This window comes from Cucumis sativus, chromosome 2 (genome assembly GCF_000004075.3).
Source record: "Cucumis sativus cultivar 9930 chromosome 2, Cucumber_9930_V3, whole genome shotgun sequence".
Classification (NCBI taxonomy): Eukaryota; Viridiplantae; Streptophyta; class Magnoliopsida; order Cucurbitales; family Cucurbitaceae; genus Cucumis; species Cucumis sativus.
Window position 1 is genome coordinate 14,779,443 of NC_026656.2, and position 23,863 is coordinate 14,803,305.

The window sequence follows — 23,863 nt, forward strand, 5'->3', positions numbered from 1 at the left end:
TTAAAAACAAAAATAGCAAATAATTACTAAAATAATGGAACCCTTTGAATCAAGCCAACAAACTAATGTGTTCTCCGAAGGATGAGTTCTATCATTTTTCAGAGTGAATTTCAATACAAAAATCCAAGAAACCACTAGTAGGGTTGAGCTAAAGGAACTCATACGTTGAAGGAATGAATTTTGTTCTCGAATAGATCATATTATGAATTTTCGTGGGTTTTCTTCGTATTCAATCCAAGGGGATTGTTCATTCTTGTGGATTATTTCAAGGAGGTTGACGACTGATGGCCAAAATTCATGGCTTGAACAACTATAAGAGATTTTGGTGCTGCAAAACGAAGACAGACTGCAAAATCGAAAAGAATTGAACTATTGGAAAGCACTTTGGCTCGGTCTAGGTATGATGTGGGCACAACGATAGTATTTATGTGTCGGTTTGGGTTAGGTTAAAGCACTTTTAAGACTCAACCCAATTCTTTAGATGGTATATTTCTTTAACCCAAATAAATTTTATTGAATACAATAATAAACTCCAACCCAACCCAAACATAAAGTATTTATCCGGGTTGGTACGGATAGTCGTGTCATTTAATTAATTAAATTTTTGTCTTAAAATTAAATAATTTATTTTAATATTAATTAAAATTGAGAACTCAATCTCAATTTAATCTATATATACCAAAAAAAACACTAACACATCTACTGTGGCATTTGCATTTTTTATAAATAGCAGTCCATTTGGTAAGTAAATCAAATTTTCATTTTTGAGCTAATTTGATTCATTTATTTAAATTATTGTTACTAATACATTGTGTTAGATGAATAAAAAACGATATGTTAGATGAATTTTAGATTTATTTATTTAAATTATTGTTACTAACACATCGTGACAAGTATTAATTTTTTAAAATAAAAAACCATGTAAGCAAATGTTAGATTTACCGTAGTTTATTTAATTTTATTTTAACTGTTATATGGTTACTAATACACAACGATCAATTTGCAAATTTGATAATTAACATTAATCTAATAGAAGATTTGAAACATTTTAAAAAAGACTTGAAATTTTAACGGAAGTTGAAAGATATAAAACAAAAGTGAAGAAGTTTTAGAAGTGTTGAAAGTAATTGTAATTAAAACAACAGCATACGTTTCATATTTATAATTTAATAAATTAAGTTACGTAAAATCTCATCACAATACAATACTTTTTCCTCACTCTCTTTTATCTTGTTAATAATCAACACATATATAAAATCCAAACTTTAGTCTAAAAAAACTTATAAAATTTTTCTCATTTTGATGCTCATGATTGATTTTACAACATTCTAAGTTAGACTTTGTGCGATTTATTAATTTATTTTTATAGAGTTTTTTCTCACTCTTTTACTCTATCAATAATCAACACAAAATCCAAATTTTAGTTTAAAAAACTTATAGAGTTTTATCAGTTTTGATGCTAAGTATTGATTTCATAATGTTGTATGCTAGACTTAAATTTAAGATTGTGCGATATATTAATTTAATTTGATTAGTTTTTGTGGTTTTAGTGCTGCTAAATTTTCCAATGACTATTAACAAAGACTCAAAGGCAAACAATACTATATACGTTGAAATTTATCTTCTTACTTAGACAATAATTATAGGTTGCATTTGCACTTTATATAGAGTAATCTCAATAAAAACAACAAAACATCTTTTAAATTCAAAGGTTGAAAATTTATCAAAAAACAAAAAACAAAAAGATGTATATAACGAGGTTACTTATTCCAGTATTAAAAATATATATTAGTTTAATAAACTAATATTTTCTTTAATTGTCGTATTATGTTTCTTTAAAATTGTTGAACGTTCCTCAGTGCAACATTATTTTCTTTAAAATTGTTGAACGTTCCTCAGTGCAATATTATTTTCTTTATATATATAATTTCAAAAGAAAGAAAATATAGATAATTTAAAAAAAAAAGGTCTTGACATGTGCAACACTCGTCTATGTATTCTAGTTAGTTTTAATATGTTACTTCATAATTATTTTATATTATTCAATAAACATTGACCCCAAAAACTATTATGGGTTAAACTAGGGATTTGAAAAGTTGGGTTGGGTGATTAAAAAAACTCCTCCAAATGTATGTTGTATGTTTATTAACTTGTTATTTACGTTTAACCTACATTTCTCACAAAAACATACACACACATTTTTTATATCGTTATTTGTATCAACTTCCAATTAACTCTACTATAACAAATACGAGCTCAAGGACTTTTACCATCAACCAAACACACTCTTAGTGAGTATTTAGTAAAAAAATCAAGGTTAAAAGTGTCGATATGGAAATTTATTATGACATATTAAATCAACCATAATCAATTCGTAGGTAAATTGGTAGAAAAACGGATAGGATTTAAACTAAAATATAAAAATCAAAATGATATTTTGAACCCAATCATTTCTGTTAGGGTGTAATCAAGTTGGGTTGGGAGACATTCTCAACCCAACCAATATTCTTTTTTGGTTATATGAGTTGACAACCCGAATAATCCGAATTTAGTCAAACCTAACCCAACTAGTAAAATATGGGTTGTGTTGTTGGGTTATTTTTTTAATATTTTTTTTAGGGTTTAGGGAAACGGAGGTGAATGACGCGATTGTGAGGGAGAAGACCGAAGAGAGAGAAGACTGAAGAGGGAGAGAGGAGAACGAAGAGGGAGAAGCCTGTCATCAGAAACGAAGGTGGACGATGCAATTGTGAGAAAGAAGACCGATGACTAAGGTGAGGCGGAAGAGAAGAATTGATAGTGAAAGAAGGGTGAGCGGTGCGCACGACGGGAGAAAACCTAGTTTTTATATTTTATTTTATTAAATAAATAATATATATATATATATATTATATTTAGTTCGGGTTGCTGAATTTTTCAACCCTCCAACTCGAGACCTAACCCAACCCGAAAAATTAGCTATTTAATTTGGATTGTTAAATTTTTCAACCTTTCAACTCGAGATCTAATCCAACCCGAAAAAATCTAATTTTTTTAATCTAACTCAACTCTTATAATATAGATTGAGTTTGGTAGTACAAGGTTATTCACGTTTAATTCATATTCTTATACTCTTATTTTCTATATATAAAAAAAAAAAAATCTATAAACGTGGAGTTTGAAAAGTTTTCCAACAACCCCCGTGATCTTTAAGCGAATAGAGTACAATGATTCCAAACAAGACCAACCATAATTGGCCTTTTGGGAAAGTAGAGCCGCCTTCAACACCGCCGCGCATCTGTTGCCATTGCCATTCATTCATCTCTCTCTCGCATTTCATTCTCCAGACCAATTACAATCCATTGGTTCTTAACTTCTTACTCAATCGTTTTTTCTTTTTAGCTCAGTATGCACACTAATTTACTAGCTTTTTCTTATCAATATCCCCCAATTTTGTACTTTTTGAGGCTACCCCATTTCTTAAATTGCATGATTTCATGTTTTTCTTTTCTGGGTTTTAGCATTTAACTGCCAAACAGTGCAGTGTTTAAGTTTATGGGGTCATTTTTAGTAATTTAAATGTGAAGATTTTTGCCTTTTTTGTTTGAATTTTGTTAGCTTGTTGTACTTTTGAAGTTAATGCTTTATACAACTCTCTCTCTGTTCTCCTACTCTCTCCCTAATTCATTGTAATTGCGGTAAATTGGAGTCTTAACTTCTGGAAGTTCATAATGTTATGTTTGTAATTCGACGTATAGAGATAGTTTTGGATTAAAGGACAGTTCGGGTCAACTCTATATGCAATTTTGAAGTAATTTCCCCCCTAATTTAGTACTGAATGTTGAAGATTTAAGATTGGGATTTAGGATTGGACCGAGGTTTTCATTTGCTCAAAGATAATTATTTTGTTGTTGGCAATCAGTTGAGCTAAGTAACTCAATTATTGGAATGGCTTGGAAGTAGCTTGGTGTAGAAAAATGACAAAGGCAGGATTGTGATTATGCATTAATGGCATTTTTTTTTTGCAAATCCTTCACCTTCCTCTTGAGGTCTTTTAATTAAAACAAAAGAAAAGAGAGGAAAGTGAGGGGGCAGCCGAAAAGCACACTAAGAGAGAGGGTGAGGCTACCGTAAAGCACACAAAACAGAGAGAGAGGCGGCGCTCCATTGACGGCGTTGGCGGTGAGTTCCAAACTGTTATCCAGTTGATGGGTTCCAGCGTTTGGCGGAGAGGACGACTTCAGCGGCGTTCTTCCGGCGTCCTTGTGGCATGTTCGGCAGCAGTCTTGACCGTGGTTTAGCAGTGGGTTTAACCGTGAGTTTTGAGCCGTTAGAGGTTGGTTTAGCTGTGGGTTTTTATTCAATTGTGCAGTGTTTGTTCTACACATGGGTCTTCGGTTAGAGGAGGCGGTTTCTGGTGTGTTTTGGGTCTCGGTATCAGGTCTCTCAGTTTCTTGGTGTTTGGTCGACAGTAAAGTCGAGTTTGGCGGTAAAATTACAGATTGCATATTACTTTGTTGATATCTGTAATATATCTTCGTTTACTCTTTTACCGCTATCTATGTCCATCTAGCTATTGCGTTTGGTTTGGCATTGTGTTCTCTGGTCTAGTGTAGAAACTATGCCAAGTGGCTTGGAGCTTGGTATAGTCATAACAAGTGGTAACAGAACTTGGTGTGTTATTCACAATAAGTGGTATCAGAGTCATGCCTCTAACTTAACCAACCATGCTAGTATGATCCTCAGGTGTCGAACAAAGATGTAGTAGAGCCTCGAAAGCCTCAAAAGGAGGTCATGATGAGATCCATGGTTGAATCTATTGGATGGACAAAGTGCTATGAGAAAAAGGAGATAGCTCAGATAGAGTGGGTAGACTCTGTCAGATGGGCAGGGTGTTCTGAGAAGAGGAGTTAGCTCAGATAGAGCTTGGTGGATGGATGACTATTTGAGGGGAGGATCGTGGTAATTTGTTCGAGCAGAGGATTGTAATGTGGGGACTTGTTCGAGGGGAGGATTGTGAATCCGACCAAAGTCCAATGTCGGTTAGATAAGGAGTAGATCTTAGATATATAAGTGAGGATAACTATCTCCAAAAGCAAAGCCATGTGGGTGTATACCCAAAGTGGACAATATCATAGAGATATTTGGGGGGTTTGTTGTCCTAACACTTGGGAACTATTTGATGATGTTTTCTAGGCTTTGCCAAATAAATTTTATATGATATGTGTGGTGATTGAAAATATCTCCTTATGTGATGACAGATTAGAATGTTATGTTCATGAATCATTTGATGTCTTAACTTGACCCGAATGTTATGTGGCTTTTATGGGACTTCATGGACGTGCATGTTGCATAAAAGTCAAGAATTTAGAGACGACTTTTCTCCTTTCCTTCCTGAAAATGATGCAGGTTGTTATTATGAAGTTTGATTGCACCTGTAGCGACTTGATTGCAAGTGTAAGAATTTGTTTGATTGTGCTTGTCATGAATTTAGAGATGACTTTCCTCTAAGATGGTACTTAATCATCATGGAGAATTACACCCCGAAAGCCAGCTATTGGGGTGGTCAGTGGAAGAGCCAAACCACTTAGTACTAAATTGGTCATCCCATTCTAACCAATATGGGACAAAGGCATCCCATACAACCTCCATTCCTAACAGTAATAGTTTTAAATACAATTCGTCCAAGCTGGTTTTGAAAGTGGATGTAGACCTAATTGGCCGAATCACTATATATTTGTGTCATTTGTTCTTTTTCGCTTTGAGTTTCTGCTGGCTTTTGTGTTCTGGGTTCGGAGTGCAGAAATTTCTAACAATTTTTAATATTTTTTACTTTTCCAGCTTGATTAATCAACTGCCGTCATGGACAACAAAGAAACGAAGAGAAATGCGCCACTAGTATGTCTTCCTATAATGGCTATTATTATTAACTTTTTGCAGTTTCTCAAATGGGTCATTATTATGAAGTTTGATTATGCTTGTAGCAACTTGATTGCATATGTAAGAATCTGTGTCATTTTCATCTCCCTTCCTTTTTCCAGCTTGATTCATCAACTACTGCCCTTTTGGATCTGGAAAATAAAGAAATAAAGAGAAATTCATCACTAGTATGTGTTCCCATAATGGCTGATTCGGCTGATTTGATGATTGCTGATGCACGTAAGGCGAAAACTAGTGGTGCGGATCTTGTGGAGATTCGATTGGATAGTTTGAAGATTTTCAACCAACAAACAGACTTGGGGACTCTTGTAAAAGAATGTCCGTTGCCTACTTTATTTACTTACAGGTTTCCTCTGGAATCTATCTTTGATCAAACTGTGCTCGTTAATCTCAAGTCTCCATAAGTTAAAGCCCAAAGCAATAGCAGACTAGGGCTTCTGACTAGAACCCTTAATCCTATTGCCGGAGGTACACTCAAAAGGATGAGGTTTATTCTCTCACAATAGTCCTCCGCCCCTGCCAGAGAATTGGGCTCCATGTGAAAATGCCCTAACGTTTTCACTAAATGAGTCTCATTCTGTAATTTTTATTCATGTTTCTTATAGAGTAGTTCTTGTTTTAAAATTTTAATATTTTTTTAGCTCAAGTGTGTAGTTTAATTAATTAGTTAGTGTTTTCTAGACCTAAGTGGGAAGGTGGCCAGTATGATGGTGATGAAAATGAACGGCTTGAGGTACTTCGATTAGTCATGGAGTTGGGAGCTGATTATGTTGATGTGGAACTTCAGGTTAATTTCCTACTACTAAAATCTATATATTTCTTTTAATGCAACCGCCACGTGGTTCATACTTGTTTGGCTAAATTATGCTTGTGTTCTAATGAAAGCATTTTAAGCAGTTCCAACAATCTGGGATAAAAAAGGAGAACTGTTCTTTGTTGAACTTTTTTCATGATTTCTTTGAAAGAACTCTGACAATTTTGTTCTTCTAGATATATAATCTCACTGTAAATTTTGACTAATTATCTACTTTAGTGAAAGAACATGGACATTATAAACCTTCACCGTGATCAATTATTGTGATTGTAAAATATATTTCTAGCTTTGAATGGAAATTTGAGTGGAACTTCAAAGGAATTGGTCTTACAGCTGTATAGTGCTAAGTGGGCGCTTGAAGACCTTTGACACATATGGTGGATTGCATGTTTGGAGGCAGAGCTGCTTAATATGTCGATCTTCAGGGAAATGTTAAATTGGGTATTCCAAGCAGGGATGTGCTGTCTATGTGATCCCAAGTTGACAGATGCGTCATGGGTGAATGGTTGTTCTAGGAGTCTTCTCAACTATACTGTTGATTAAGTAATTAGGTTGAAGATAGCTCATGTAATATCTTGATCTTAAAAGCGTCAAATGCTTGTAGGGTTTGAAAGAAAAATATTGAATCCAATTCCTTGTTGGAAGAAGCTTTTTCAAATCTTTGATATATATCAAGATGAATGCAGTGATGGTACATCTTCAGGGGTTTCACGTGCATGTTTGGAATACTAAGGCTGACAATGTTAATGAGGATTTAAGTTGTGGTTTAGATAGAAAACTGTATTTAGGGTGTAGGTTTAGGAAGTTTAGCGATTAAGAAGATTATGTTTGTAGAGCAGGTTCAAATAGCTTGAAAACCAATTGCAGATTTAGAAAATCTTGGGTTACTGGTTAGATCTTATATTAGTTTAAATTTGTCATTTAATTATTTGAATATAGTTAAATTTGAAAGAAAATATTTTTCATATTTTTCAATTATAACCAAATTCAAAATTAAAATTGTACTGGGATTGAATTATGTTGTAAATTTCTTTTGCGAAGGAGTGTCAAGAAATTTTCTTGGACTTCGTTATGTTTTTTCACTTGTACCTATTGCACCTTATTCAAGGAATTCTGTAATGATGATTTGATGTAAATCCTTACCAATTAAGAATCTTGGCTGCAGTCTTCTTGGCTTGACATTCAGCTAAGTCAAAGTTAATTGTGAAATCTTCATTTCTTTCATTTAGAGTTCTCTTGGCCTATGTGTTATAAATATCTCTGATCTTTTCTTCTCTGGGTTCTATACACGATTTTTTTCTCCATTGATATTGATAGTGTTTCCTTTTCTTAACAAGCTATTTCGATAACATAGTTTTATATAAATTGTTGAGAGTATCTTTTATCTTTCCTTCTCTGATTTTTATACATTGTTTTCTTAGATGGTGAAGGAGTAGTTTTGTTTTCCACTCTCTTATTATAGGTTGCTCGTGAATTCATTGATTCCATTCGTGGAAAGAAGCCAGAAAAGTGCAAAGTTATTGTTTCTTCTCACAATTATGAAGAAACTCCATCTCTAGATGATCTTGGTAAGCTTGTCGCAAGAATTCAAGAAAGTGGAGCTGATATTGTGAAGATTGCAACGACTGCCCGGGATATAACTGATGTATCCCGAATTTTTCACATAATCGTGCATTCACAAGTAAGCACCATATTCTTGAGTTTAATGCATTGAATGCCAAATCATGTCATTCCTATTTGTTTACATGGTGAAAGTTACACTATGCTGATAGCTTTTCTTATATCCTATCAACTAGAAGTCAAGGGTTTGCAAATTATGTGGCCATGTTCTTCTAAAAGGAAGTAATGTAGCAGTTAAGTAACCTAAGTTGGAAACTTCATTTTCTTGGTGATCTAGTTGAATTCCTGTCATTCTTACCTCCTAAGACCCGTATTTTAGACAACAATTGTTTCAGTATGTAAACATTGAAAATATTTGTTATTTAGCTTTAGGTAATGAACTATATATCTTTTTAGAGCACAAACTAGCCAGTCTTGTACTATCAAACTGACTTTTACACTTTCAGAAGCCATATTTATAGGATAAGTTCCTTGTATGTCGTTAAGGTAATGTTCACTATAGCATGTTTGAATTCAGGTTCCATTAATAGGGCTTGTAATGGGAGAAAGGGGCTTGATTTCACGGATACTTTGTGCCAAATTTGGCGGGTATCTTACTTTTGCTACCCTCGAGGCCGGAATTGTTTCAGCTCCTGGGCAACCAACAATTCAAGACCTTTTAACATTATACAATTTCAGACAGATAGGGCCTGATACAAAAGTCTATGGAATTATTGGAAAGCCAGTGGGCCACAGCAAATCTCCCATGTTATTCAATGAGGCATTCAAGTCAATACGTTTCAATGGGGTTTATGTGCATTACTTGGTGGATGACATAGTAAACTTTCTCCAAACTTACTCATCCTTGGACTTCGCTGGATTCAGGTTCAATGATATATGTGCATTTGGAATTAAATCTTCTCGTGTCCTGTTTCGATGAAAAAATATTAAGTCTTTTTATTGCCTCTCCTATTCAATACAATAAATTCTTAGTATCTTATTCAATGCAGTTTTTATAAATTTATCCAGTATGAATTTGTTTACTAATAATTGAAATGCAGCTGTACCATTCCCCATAAAGAGGCTGCAGCAAAGTTCTGTGATGAGGTTGATCCAGTGGCAAAGGTAATTGAGTTATTATGATGATGCAGAAAATGAAATTATCTTGCTTCATTGGTTTTGCTGGAGAAATCGGAGTTTGGCTGGGGGGTGTCTATTTTCTCTAGTTATGTGTGTAACTGGTGTACGTTTTGTTCAATGCATTAGTCAATTGGTGCTGTTAATTGCATTGTAAGAAGACATGATGGGAAATTTTGCGGTTATAACACAGATTATGTCGGTGCCATTTCTGCTATTGAGGAAAAACTACAAGGTGTGTATAGTTTGCTTCACCATCTTCTCAAGTTTCATGTACAGTGATTTTCCCCCATCTTTTGATAAATTCTTCATTTTACAGGTGACTACACTGGCAGCCCTCTATCTGGCTCACCTTTATTCGGCAGGCTATTCGTGGTCATTGGTGCTGGTGGTGCTGGCAAGGCACTTGCTTATGGTGCGAAAGAGAAAGGAGCTAAAGTTATGATCGCCAATCGTACATATGGTTAGCATATATCTTTCATAGAGTTGAAAATAGTACGTCTCTCTTGATAGTCACTTGTTCCTTAGCCGTATTGTCATTTCTTCTAAAAGTTTTCTAGAATTTTTTTCTGTTTCATGGATCTCCTTGTAATATTTCTCAAGATATCAATATTGCATTGTTGAACATAAAGTTATTGGCATAATTTAGAGGCTTTTTTTATCAAGTTCTTATTTAACCAAAAGCCAGTCAAAGGAAGAGGTTTAAAACTTGGTTAGGGTGACATTGGAATGACTACAGAAATAAGTACATAAGTCTTCTTCGATGAAGTGATGCTCCTAAAAACATTTGCAATATTTTTTCATATATCTTGACTTTTCGAAATAACTTTTAATTATGTAACCATTTGTTGGGAAAATTTTGAAATATGTTTTTAATAGGTTAAGGGTTCTCTTTGCCTTTCTAAAAGCCATCTTACTTGAGCAAGTTCAGATGCCTTTTGACAACCTCTTCTTGAACAATATACGAGGGAGATTTTGGGTGTATGCTTTACGCCAGTTGGGCTATGCTTGTGTTTTTGAAGTATCTTTTATCAACATTTTCTGAAGAAAGCTGATTAAATACCATCTAAAAGCACTGTTAATGATTTTCATCTGTTTTTGAGATTTCTGAAAAGATTTTTGATTATCGAAGATTCAAGAAAGTGATTTAAAGCACATTTAACTACTATTTAAACTTTAGCCAAGCAGTCTTAAAGGCAAGCCAAACACTCTTGTGTAATTTTGTGATTGAGTCTTTTGAAGAACATTTCACGTCTTGGCTTATGTTAGTTTTGAAACCATCAATATCGGTTTATCAATTTTATGATGCTCATAGTACTAATTACTATTGTTATTTGTGTACACTCTCCTGTTGCAAATTTTGACATTTTGCCACCTTGTGCTTCAAGAACGAGCAAAAGAACTTGCAGATACCATTGGAGGTGATGCAATCACTCTTGCTGATTTGAATAATTTCCATCCGGAGGATAATATGATTCTGGCAAACACAACATCCATAGGAATGCAGCCAAAAGTTGAGGAAACACCAATTGCTAAGGTTTGTGACCACCAACGATGTGTTTGTGTGTTTATTATAGATTTCTATTTATTCTATTGGAAGCATAGTGATCTTGCTAAACCAAAGGTTGGAGGCTAGGCACTTAGATTATTTATTCAGCCTGTTAATGTATTTTCTTGATTTCTCTAATTACAACCGGATGATCTCTACTAATATCCATCCGAACAGTAAGAAATGACCTATAGCATAGGGTGGTTAATGGTTTGTGCTAGTAATGCAAATGAGAAGATCAACTTGTATTTGACTGAACTGAAAGCCCTGTTTTCGAGATGACTCAAGATGTGCCCTTGAGGCAAGGTAGAGCTGGCTTTGGGCTATTGTCCCTTGGACAGGACCTTCAACTAGGGGCTTGCTTGACCACACCTTTTGTCGCCATGTTGCACCTTCACCATATGTGAAGATGTGAAGGCGAGCATCTATCTTCTTTTAATTTTGTTAATATTTCATAACAAGTGAGAAAGAGAAGAGTCGAGAGGAGAAAATGATAATACAAAAAGAAGCGTTGGATGGCTAGGAAGAAAAAGAAAATGAAGAAGAATGAGAAGGAAGGTACAGAAGAGAAGTAGAAGAAAAAGAAGAAAAGCAAAAAGTAAAAGTACTAAAAGAAGTAAGAAGAGTCGGGAAGATTGTGGGGAAAAAAGAAGAAAAGTCTGAAGTTATGAAAGTACCACTTTTTAATTAATATTTTAATCTTTATGCTGTGTGTTGGGCGTGCACAATTAAACTGTCCATAGACCTCTTGATTACAAACACATCCATATGCTAGTAGAACCGGGCCATTTTGACATGTTGGGCAAAGTACTCAACGAAAGATGATTGTATTGATTAATAATCTAAGCTTTAGTTAATTTCTTCTTGTTGGTTTTGCAGGATGCTCTACGATATTATTCCCTGGTGTTTGATGCTGTTTACACCCCAGTGATGACGAGACTCTTGAAGGATGCTGAAGCATCTGGAGCCAAGATCGTCACTGGTTTGGAGATGTTTGTTGGACAGGCATATGAACAATACGAGAGGTTCACCGGGATGCCTGGTAAGTTTCAAATATCTTTTTGATCTTAGATATTCTTTCTAATAAAACACAATCTCTTTATAAACTAAAATCTAAAATCTTGTTTTGGTTATTGAACTTCTGAAACTTACTGTTTAGATTTGAACTTGAGCAGGTATTGAAGTCATATTAGGTTTGTTTATGGTTGAGATGAGTATTGAAGTAACAATTATGACTAAAATGATTAACCTTTTTCAAAGTTCAAAGACTTAGAATACACATTTTCAAAGTTCCAAACCAACAATGTCCATATATAATGAACCCTTGAAATTGAAACATTAAAGTGAGGCAAAAAAAAGTAGAAGTTCATAAATGAGATTTAAACTTTATTATTATTACTATTGTTATTCAATTTATTTGTACAATATATTTATATTTGTTTGATACTGTTACTTGCAGCACCAAAAGAACTCTTCAGGAAGATAATGGGAATTGACTCCAAATTATAGGGTGATGTGTAGTGTTGGCTGATTTTCTTCAAACTCTTAGTTCAATAAGGGAGGATTTGTTTTCTTAATTGGGCAACAATACATACAAATTAGATCCTCCCTCTTGATGGTTCACATTTATGGTAAAAGGTATTGATGTTGATTTGCACTTTCCCAAGTTTATTTTTGTTGTAATTTTATGGAATTAGATGTAATAATTTCTTTTTAAGAAGAATCTTTGTCTGGAATAATGATTAAATTTCAAGAATTGATCATCCTTCTTGAACTTTGTATTAGAAATAAGTTCTATGGTTCACTACTATCAGCTTAACCATCAAAATTTGTTGGGTTTTACTTTAAATCTAAAATTCTACCGTTATGTGTATTATGGCCTGGTTGGCCATCAAACTTAAGTTGGTGTAAACAATTTCAACTATTGAAATTCTTGAGTGCTCTATTTTATCTTTAACATTATTGAAGTAACTTCATTTTTTTTCTTCTCTTAATCAACTTTTTACGATTATCGAATAATTTCATCTGTAACTTAATAACTTAAAAACAAATTTAGGTATAATTAGCTTAACTGGGTGGAAGGTCTACGTTTTGTTTTGGTAATTTTTCTTGGATAGTAGTAAATATAAAAATTACATTAAAAATATTATACTAATATAATTACCCTTTACCATTTAGAAAGATCTAACTTTCTTGGTTTGAATTTTGTGTAAATTTTAATAGATTGTTCCTGAGAAGAAAACAAAAAGAAAGGAAAAACAAAGAACGTGATAAGATCTAAACAGCTTGTACCCAAAAAATTGAGTTTTGTCAGCTTTTGTTACTGCGGAAGTTGAAGTTTTATTTGTAAAAATTCCATTTTTCTAAACGAAACACATTCAAATTAACCTAAGTTTACTTGGACAAAATTTTGCGTCTTTACCTTGTTATATATACATACATACATACATACATACATACATATATGATATATAGTATTAATTTAAAGAAATGGTTTGGAAAAGAAACAAAAAAAGGCCCACCCATATGAAGATCACCATCTCACCCACGTGATTTTTTAAACACTTTTAAAAGTAAAATTTCTCTCTGTTTCTCTATTCTCTCCTTTTCTATGTGTTTAGATATAGAGATGATGGTATGGTAGCCCCCACTACTGCTGCATTTTTGCCCATCCTTCATTTAATATCCTAATTCCTCCATTCCTCCATTCATTCATTCATTCATTCATCCTCCAAAATTCCCTCAAATATCATCTATCATAATTCACCCCCTCATCCTAATCTCATCCCCCCACCAAAGGTTCCAAATCTCTATTTTTTAACCTAACTAAATGGTTTCAAGGTTAGGAATGAATTTAATCTAATCTATAACTTAGGATTAGTAAGAAAAATAATTTCATCATTATCATTGTCTCCTCACACAAAAGTATTTCATCTCTTTTCTAACTATAAATATACATGCCATTATAACTCTACATGAGGAATCTTAATTTGGAATACTCCAACATCTTAAACTTCTAACTTCTTTATTCTATAATTTTGATATTTCACATTCACCTCTAAAAAAAATGTCTTTGGTTTGGTAGGTTCTCTCTTTCTTGAATTACAAATGTGTTGACAAAAATATTGAGATCTTAATTTTATGGAAATTTCGATATCGACATATATTTATGAATTTTTTTGTAAAATAAATTAAATTAGTAAATAAAAATTTTATGACGTTTAAATAATTAGCTAACATGTTTATTATTTCTATTATATTTGCATTACTAACTCTTTTTTTTTTTTTTTTGTTTCGTGGAGCTAATATCAACTACGGTTGAAGAAAATTTAATACTATATGATCTAGCAAAAAAATTTAATACTATACAATCATAGCAAAAAAATTTAATACTAAGTTTAAAGTTTTTTTGTTTAGTGGAACTTTTATTTACTTTTAATGAAAATATTGATTCTATCTCTCATGCCGACAACAAACCGATAATATAAAAAAATATAACGATGAAAATATCAACTACTGTTGAAGAAAATTTAATACTATGATCCCAGCAAAAAATATGTTATTAGCTCGGTGGTCTATAATTGACATGTAGTTCTTCTCTCGATTAAATTGGAATCTTAAAATTCTCACGTGGTTCTCTAGATGAATATTAATATTAGCGAAATGAAAATTTAATTCAGAGGGAAGAAATTAATTTTAAAAAGTTCAAAATTTCTTTTTTTGGGTGATAGACCTTTTGTTTTCCTCCATATTTTTTTTTATAATTTCACTGAGTAATATATCAACTAAATTTATCAAACCCTAATTCTGTTCTTACCTTCATAGTGTGTATTTACAGAAAGATTCGAAAAATGTGATGAATAGATGAGGTGAAATTTATTTTAATAGTATAGATGGTTAGGGTTAAGAGGAGTTGATGGATAAAAACTCTCCACATATAAGGTATTCAAGTTGATGTACTAGATCCATGAATATTGGCCACTTGAATGAGAAATTTGTATGTGTTGTTGATGCTAAGTCTTTGAAATAGGTGTTTTGGTTTGGCCTACAAATCTTGTATGCCTCAAAGTTGTTCCCTTCTTTCCCACACACCTTAGGCCATTGCACATGAAGACATTTATATAAAAAACCAAACATATTTATTATTGTTATTATTATTATTGCAACAAAGCTAAGCCCTTCTCTATTTTTTTTTTCCTTTCTTTTTTTTTATTAAAATTTTTCTATTTCATTAACTAACTCATTGAAATTAATTAGGGTTAGGTTTATGCAAGGTTGAATCATAAACTCTTTCAAACATGTGTGTGTTTTAGAGAACAACAAACAAGGCATTTGGGGTTTCAATAATTTTTCTAGTTAGGTCACTAATTGATGGAGGTTGATGAAAAACAAATATATTGATTGAAGTTATTATTATTTGATTAAACATATGAAAAATATTAAATCATTTGATTTGGTTTTAATTAGTAGTACTATGACTTCAAGGTTTAACATAACCACATATATATATATATATCTATGTATATCTATCCTTATTCAATTCTAGAAATTATTATTTTGTTGGTTGACATTTCGAACTCATTTGACAAATTGTTTTTTGGATAACCATTGTGCTTTCAATTTTAATGTGTACTTGTTTAAAGATAAGCCTCGTTGATTAACTAATTTCTTTCTTTTTTTTTTGTGTGTGTTTTAATCTTTCTCAATTTTGAAAACAAAAACAATATGCATTGGTTTTCAATCTCCTCCCAAGATTATTTTTAGAAGGTTTTTCCTTTTAACATTTTTAAATATAGAAAAAAAATTAAAACTATTTATAAAATATAACAAAACCGCCAATTTAATTAAGTTTTTTTCTATTATTATATTTTCACGTCACGAAATTTCTTGAGATTACATGAGAGTATATTTTTGGTCATTTTCTCACTATTTTAATCTTCCATCTTATTTGGTTTATGTGACATTTTTCTGCATCTCCTGTGATTTGACAACATCATTCTTGCTTGTCTTTAAGATTTATTAGAGTGAAAGTTGTCCTCATTTTCATGATCGAGTCACTAAAAAAAAGTGCATCTTGTTGGTATAGGTAATAACTTTTAAGTTTTTTAAATTTTTTAAGTCTTTCTTAACCTTACTTTCATATACTTCTTATGATATCTGATTTCAGTTTATTTTTGTCTCCCTCCTAAACTCATTTGTTATAAATTAATCTTAGTTTATATTGTTATCTAATTTATTAATACTTTGCGTAAGGAAATAGTGGTATTCCTTTGATAATTTTTTATTGTATAAAGAAATAATCGTACTTATTTAATAATTTTTAATTGTAAAATAAGTTGGTAAATATTTTAATAGATTATTACTAATTTATTAAAATAAGTATTTTATATTATTTTTTTAAAGTTAGTATTAATTAATTAATTGTATTTCAAATGAAATTGTATACAAAATAAAAAAAATAGATAGAGATGGAAAAAAGAAAACCCACCATTTTGGAAAGAATAAAAAACACTTGTATATGGCCAGTAGGGATGTTTGGAAATCAGTTATTGCCATGCAAAAGTTTGAAAACTGTGAAACAAATATGCGTTTTAAATATATGTGTCCATTCCCATTTAGAAATCCTACAAACCAAACGACCTATATGTATATATATATATATATAGTTTTTAAACTTTAACTTCCTATTTCGTTAAATATGAGAAATTTTTAGGGCAAATTTTGAATAGAAATACTCATTTTTAACATTCACATTCCCTCAACAGTAAATTTGTATATTTTTAAAGAAAGTCAACTTGCACAACAAAAGAAGAAGAAAATTAAACACTGGTGTGGTATCTAATACTAGATCTTTGATGGTTAAGTCAATATTCATAGTTAACAGGTTTGCAAGCTAGAGATGGGAAGACTTAATTAACTATCTTTGGATGTTATTGCTTATGTCCTATAAACATGGAGTGAATCTCAAGGTTCCTAATATGAAAAAGGTAAAAATGGGTCGACCATGAGGCTAAGAAAGTGGTCCACATGAAATGTGCTCTATTGTGAAGGGAAGAGATTAACGGTCTCGACCACGTTGGTCATCGCCTGGCTCAAAGTGGTCTTAACCTCGAGATGAGCACATTAGGCTGAAGTTTGTCATTTCTTCAAATCTCAGCTTCCTCCCTTGATTTATTTTTTGCACTTCTTTGGCTCTCACATAACTACAGTCATTCTAATTTACCTTTAATGTTTTTCTCTTTCGATCGAGCTTGTGACTCTTAGTTCAAAATGAGCCATAACAAAAGAAACAACGTACATACCGTGTGGGACCCTTGATCTAAAATGTGTAATTAGGTATATAGTTTAGAAGTGTGTAATTATATTTTAGCAAGCTAGATATCCATCACAACTTAATTAATTCTTTCCTTGTTTTTTTTCTTTTTTTTGCCATTACTATACTCATTAGATGCTAAATGAGGGTTTTTATCAACATTAATAGTCTAATTTGGCTGGTTTTAAACACTCCACATTCTCACAAGCTCAAAAGCCTCCAAACCCTAAATTTCAATTACAATTACAATTACAAAAGGGTTATGTCTCCAACCACAAAAGCCCATCACTTTCATTACAAGACACTCACAAAACATTGACATGGACTCTCAACACCATAACTTTTGTTCTCCATGGAATAATACAAATTTCATGCTGCTCCACATGTGCCTTTGCACATAGCTCCCAATCAATTTCTTTTTCTATTCAAACTCTATAAAAGAAACCCCTCAACTTCACCACCTTCTTCACATACAAAAAACAAAGCTTCCTTTTTGTCATCACAATAACAAAATCAAACACAAAAGATCCTTCCAAATGGCTATGCTTCCATGCAAACGCATTCTTACACTCTTCGTCCTCATCCTCGTCCTTCTTTGTTGTTTCTCAAACCCAGCTATAGGTATAGACTTTTCTATCTAATGATGTCTTTTCTTTTTCTCTTCATTTTTATGTTTTAGGTTATGGGTTAAACAAAAAAACATGTTATCTAATTGATTACGACAATAATTCATATCGATTTTTTTTATTTACTTCTTCTCCCTAGTTTTGTTGAGTTTAAAAATTAGGTCATACTATCAAATTTTGAGTTATAATCATAAACTGAAATATATTTTACCTTATGTAAGATGAGAATTTTTAATTTTCTCATGGTACAACATCTTGATCAATTGTACATGCATGTATAAGGTTCATAGTATATATAATTTAGTTTTTTGATGTATTTTGAAAGGTTTGTGCCAAACATAGATACATTCAAACATGACAACATATATGTTTCTTGATGCTTATTTTGTAAGTTTAATGAGACTATGGAAGTATCTCTTACCAAACGAGAAATATATATATTATATACAAATACATTTGTTTAAGAAATTAAAATATTTACTTATTTTTATAATCTACTTCTATAAATAGTATTTCAAAAAGAAGTTTTTCTAACCAGAAAAAGAAAACAAAAAGAACAAGAAATAAAAGTTGTTTCTAGACATATTTTAAATGTTGTTTTGAATGAAGAATTTCGAATGACTTCAAAGTATGTCTGTCAGTTGAATAAGTTCAATTCTATACGAAAAGCATCAAATAAAAAACTCATTCTACAAAGTTTTCCTCGATCTCTCTTTGGAAACCGAAATTTTATGTACAAGTTGAAGTTTGGACTGAGATTGTTACTGATGGGATTTCCTTAATTATTGATTTGTTTGTGATTGCAGCAGCAAGAAGTGTGGGAGTTGCTGAGATGAAAAATGAGAGTCAAAATGAGAAAGTAATTAACATGAATGATGATGCTTATAAAGTTCATAATAATGATGAAGAACATTATTTCTCAAGCACGGATGATTTGGGTGCAATGGATTATACTCCAGCTTCCAAGAAGCCTCCAATTCACAACTAGAGATTTTATTTAATTTGTATACGAACACTCAAAATTATTCCAAAAACACTTTTGTTTCATTACTATTAATTTGTATGATATCTTACATCTATATCTTTCTCTCTCTTTTTTTAAAACTTTGTGATAACTAATATTATGAATGTTTTGAGTAATGAATTATACAGAAATGGAAGATAGGAGCAAACAATGAAACAATAGGGGGTTTCATACATGTGCAACTGTTTCAATCTTGTCTTTTTCTTTTTCTTTTTAAATTATTATTATTATTTGAAATTAGATTGATTTTCCATGGAAGATTAATTATCTCGACCTGGAACACTTACTAAGGGCCCGTTTGTGTTTTTGATGTTATCATTCTCTTTCTTGTTTCCTCTCGTTTTATTTTAAATAAAAGATGAATTTCATTTTGTAAATTTTTTCTGGTTTCAACCCTTGATAGAAGCTTGTAAACAAATTTGTATAAGGTGGAAATTTGAACTCTCGACCTCTTGTCCACGAGTAAATACAAGTGTCAGTTGAGCTAAAACTCATATGGGGCAATTTCTACAAATTTGAATAACCCTAAATTACAAATTTTAAATTCAACTCATTAAAGTTGAACATAATAACGAATTTAATTTTGATAAAGTCACTTATTTCAATCTAATTATAATTACAACCGTTAACTTTTAAAAAAGTAATATTGTATTATTGATGAATAGAAAGTAATAATTATATTGGAAAAAAAAACAGTAAACATTTTATAGTATTATCGATGAATATTGTGTTTTCTGAGCCTGTTAACGAGGGTCCAAATTTCATACTTCCTGAAAAATAGTTTTTTCTTGATCAACAATGCCCATCAACATACAATTTTTCTTGATGAACCTTGTCTATAATCTTTTTTTTGGTCTTTATCCATCAAAAAATTCTAGACCAATCAAGAAAATTTTAAATCCATCAAAAAATTCTAGACCAATCAAGAAAATTTTAAATCTATCAAGAAATTCAAAACAAATATATGTTAATTTTTTTCGATGATGGCCATTGCAAATCAAGAAAATTTATCTTTTGATGGGTCTCGTCCATCAAGAAAACTTAATTAACTTGATGAACATTATCGGTCAACTAATATATATATATCTTTAATGTATATCGTCTATCAAGAAATCATTTTCTTGACGTTTGTGAATCATCAACAAAACTAAGAGAACTTTGCCCATAAAAAAAATTAAAAATCCACAAAATAATGAGACTTTTCTTGACGTACATAATCGTCAAGATATGTATATTGTATAAAAAAAAGATGGTCCTTTGTTATGACCATCAAGAAATCAAAATTTGCGTGCATCGTGAAAGACCAAACTTGTAGCAGTGCTGGTTATAAAAAATGTATAATTTTTTTTGTAACGTGTACATAATTTGACCCATTTTTCTATATTTAAATAGCTCCCATTTATTTTTCTCTTAAAAATGCTTGTGTTTTTCATTATTTAATCATACACAAATATATTCTGAATAATAAAAAAAGAGATAAAAAAGAGAGAATTTTCTTTTGTGAACTATTGATTAATTAACATCCATATCATTAATTTTATCTATCTATATCAAGAAAAATTAATAACTTTTAGAAACATTTCTGACAACTTATTAGCAACAAGAAAGTCATAAATTATCAAATGAATGTGTATGTTAAAAAATGAAAAACAGAAAATAGTCATCTTACAACAAAAATTAGATTCCATGAAAACCAAATTAATTGGCGAGAGAAAATTGTTATAAAATAATGATCACAATATTAGAGCTAATATAGCAATCTATGTTTCTAAAATAACACTCTTTGTTATAGAAGATTAGGGTAAAAATTATAGTTACAAACTATCATCATATAATCTTTTATTGAACAATATAGAAACGATCTTTATAAGGTTCTTATACCAATTCAAAAGTGTCGTCGAGACAGCTGCATCCTTTGGCTTTCTAGACTGATGTAGAGTTGCTTAATTAACATTGTTTTTCAAGTTCATCCGACAATAATGTTGTCATAACACTTCAAGGTAACATCGTGATGCTTTACGATTGTATATTGTAGCATCGAGCCCAACATTTTGTGGCATTGCACTCATGATATATCATGCTGGGGTATCTTTTTCCTTTTGCTCATGGCATTGATCTCATTTACTTGAATTAAAATTTATCCTACTCTCAAATATTAAGCTAACTTGTTACTTCAATCTCCAGCAACTGCTTCGAAAACTGGATTTAATTTGCATACAAGTGCTCATGTCAAGTTATTATAATAAAGTAAAATAGCCTTACGATCAGATCCAATACCATTGTCAGAAGATCAAACTCACATATTAATTTAGCTACTCTAGATTTTTTTTCGACTTTGTTTAAGGATTGAAAATGAGATTCATGATGATTAGCAAATTAATAAAAACTAAAAAGAAAAGGATCAATGTTGAAGGATATAAAAGAGTGTCGTCTAATCAAAGGGTATTGATTTTTTGTAATTCAATTCGTTAAATGATGTATAAGTTATATGAAATCTTGAATGGTTGACATTTTTTAAATCTCAAAACTAAACTTCAGATAATTGTCTTTCAACAACGAATGAGGGAAAGTCATAAATTAATTTTTATTGTTCATCTAACTATATATTGTCATGATAGCTTAACAATGATTCACTATCATAGAGACCTAGACCTTAAAACACAAGTGAGGCACAGAACCCATATCAAATATGTATTAGATACCAATACTTTTCATATATCTATCTAACACGCCATTTAGCTTACATATATACTTTTATGCTAACCGTTTTCTAAAAAAAAAAAAGATCAGCAACCATCTAATATTTAACAACTCAAAACTAAGCAACTTATTTAAAATGTTCATTCCCTTGCCCAAAAGAAAAAGTAAAATAAAAATAACGTAAAAGACAAGATTGTCATCATCACACGTTTGAGTCGTCATAAAATCGTGTAAAATATTAACCTTTTTGCATATCTTCAACAACTTTTAACAAAGTTGTTCTTCCTTTATCTTCGTACTTTTCTTCTAATCTTATTCCTTTTCTTGATCAATTTGTGTCTCTTTTCGATTGCATTCTTTTGATTTGTTTACTTCAATATTTTTATGTTGCTTTTTTGTATTGTACTCCACTGTTTGGATCATACTTCTTATAATAGTAAGTAATTTGACATTTTGTGGTTTTTTGTGGACTTGTGAAATTACATTTATTATTTTTATGTTACGTTTACTTATATCCTAAAACTTTTTAAGAAAAGAAATGTATCTCTTCAAACGTATCAATATCATAGGTTTTTAGAAATTGATGTATGATTGTATCCTATCGTATTTGTATTATGTATCTGTATCTATGTTTGTGGTCCTAGTTAAACATACAATTTATATTGAATTGAACATTTAACTTGGCATCTATTGTGATCAATATAAAAGAAACATGATAAATGTCAAAAAGTGCTTTATTTCACCATATATTTTGTTACTTCTTTTAAGTAAAGTGAGACTTTACCATGATATACATTGACCCCAAAATTACTTCAATTGAGTAGAATAAACAAACGTCCTTGAATTGTCCTAAGTTACACTACTACAGAAATTGGTTTACTTGACGTTAATACAGTGTCAAGTAAACGTATACTTGACGTTTTTAAAAATGACAAGTAATCGACTGTCAAATATAGTCACATTATTTAGTATAATAAGTAAACCAAAAATAATTTTATTGCTCTCAGCAATGTCATCAACAATTACACGATACCAATCCAATATAGTCAACTAAAATTTCCTATATATGCGACCTATTTCAAAATCAACAATAATAATAACTATGTTATATAACAAAAAAAGATGTGTGGTATACAAACACTGAAGTCTATCCCCTTACATCTATTGCCTCATGTACATAAGCATAATGACTATAAACAAAACATCTACAAAAAAAAAAAAAAAAGGACATTTCCATATGTTTGCCATTTACAAAGTTAACAAGCTAAGATCATATCTAGGTGTGTCTAACATATGTACCGAGCTAGAAATTCAGCTCACTCAGCTCGTACTTCATCCAATTCAAGTTGTGAGTATGAATTTCTCGTATCAATCTATAAAACATAAAAAGTCGAGTAGACACTTTGTTAAAAATAAAAATTTGTCATATTATATTATTTATAATATTTCAAACAGATTGCATACAAGATTGAATGAGCAAAAAAGTAAATTGAGCACATAAGAAAAACCTAGAATCTGCAAATAAATCTCAAATACTTAAGATTATTGCCAACTAATATTCCTAAGTAGATATTTTCATAAACATGCCACGTTCCCAATCAATATTTGAATAAAGTCAATATAATGAATGGAACAATGGGTTTTAGGTGTATATGCTTATCATACTGACTACTAAAAATGTGCCACATACTAAAAACAGAACACACACAACTAAAACTCACCTGAAATCCACTAACCTACACTAAAGTACCCTTTATTCCAACCTAAAGGAGCACCAAACAAGTTAAGAACTCGTTGGAAGTTGTCTCTGATGCTCGACACCTTATGTATTGTGTCAAGAATAGTTACCCTTCATTATTTTGATTTTAGATATGTAATTCTTGATGTCATGCAATGTGTGGCATCGGGATCCGTATGCCCCAAGTCTTGGGGTCTTCAGTAATTTTGTTGGGAGAAGCAATATTTCACAAGTTTTCACATCCATAAGTTCTTCAATAACAAAAGAGACTTTCGGAAGTGAGGTTCCTCTGAAAAAAAAAAAGATAGTTCTAGCAGGGTCATCACAACCGGTGAGAGCGTGGGTGTAGAGTGTGGCTTCTCAAAGTTGAATCTATCCATAAGGGAGCTTTCGAGAGTGAGGTTTTGACTAAAATTAAGTCTTTTAGTTTACTGTTAATTTTAT

At 31.4% G+C, this 23,863-nt stretch overlaps 1 protein-coding gene across 4 annotated transcripts; it reads left to right on the plus strand.

The window, feature by feature from the left end:
- Positions 1 to 3,186: 3,186 nt before the first annotated feature.
- On the plus strand, positions 3,187 to 12,858 carry LOC101213380 (bifunctional 3-dehydroquinate dehydratase/shikimate dehydrogenase, chloroplastic). Of its 4 annotated transcripts, none has more exons than XM_011651082.2 (12): positions 3,187 to 3,344; positions 5,821 to 5,877; positions 6,021 to 6,265; positions 6,601 to 6,706; positions 8,196 to 8,414; positions 8,871 to 9,217; positions 9,394 to 9,457; positions 9,599 to 9,704; positions 9,789 to 9,932; positions 10,858 to 11,006; positions 11,898 to 12,060; positions 12,478 to 12,858. In XM_011651082.2, exons 2-12 carry the CDS (start codon positions 5,842 to 5,844, stop codon positions 12,525 to 12,527), a joined length of 1,629 nt encoding a protein of 542 aa, XP_011649384.1. In that variant the 5' UTR covers positions 3,187 to 3,344; positions 5,821 to 5,841; the 3' UTR covers positions 12,528 to 12,858. The 4 variants fall into 4 exon arrangements, with proteins under 4 accessions (XP_011649384.1, XP_031736761.1, XP_031736762.1 ...); XM_031880901.1 differs by having other exon boundaries at positions 3,188 to 3,385; XM_031880902.1 differs by lacking the exon at positions 3,187 to 3,344 and adding an exon at positions 3,436 to 4,315.
- The last annotated feature ends 11,005 nt before the right edge of the window (positions 12,859 to 23,863 follow it).

Bases quoted from the DNA above. Each gene is read 5' to 3' on its own strand.
- LOC101213380 (XM_011651082.2), top strand. From the start codon at position 5,842: ATGGACAACAAAGAAACGAAGAGAAATGCGCCACTA. The intron at 8,415-8,870 runs GTAAGCACCATA...GTTTGAATTCAG, and splicing joins ACATAATCGTGCATTCACAA to GTTCCATTAATAGGGCTTGT. The intron at 11,007-11,897 runs GTTTGTGACCAC...TTGGTTTTGCAG, and splicing joins AGGAAACACCAATTGCTAAG to GATGCTCTACGATATTATTC.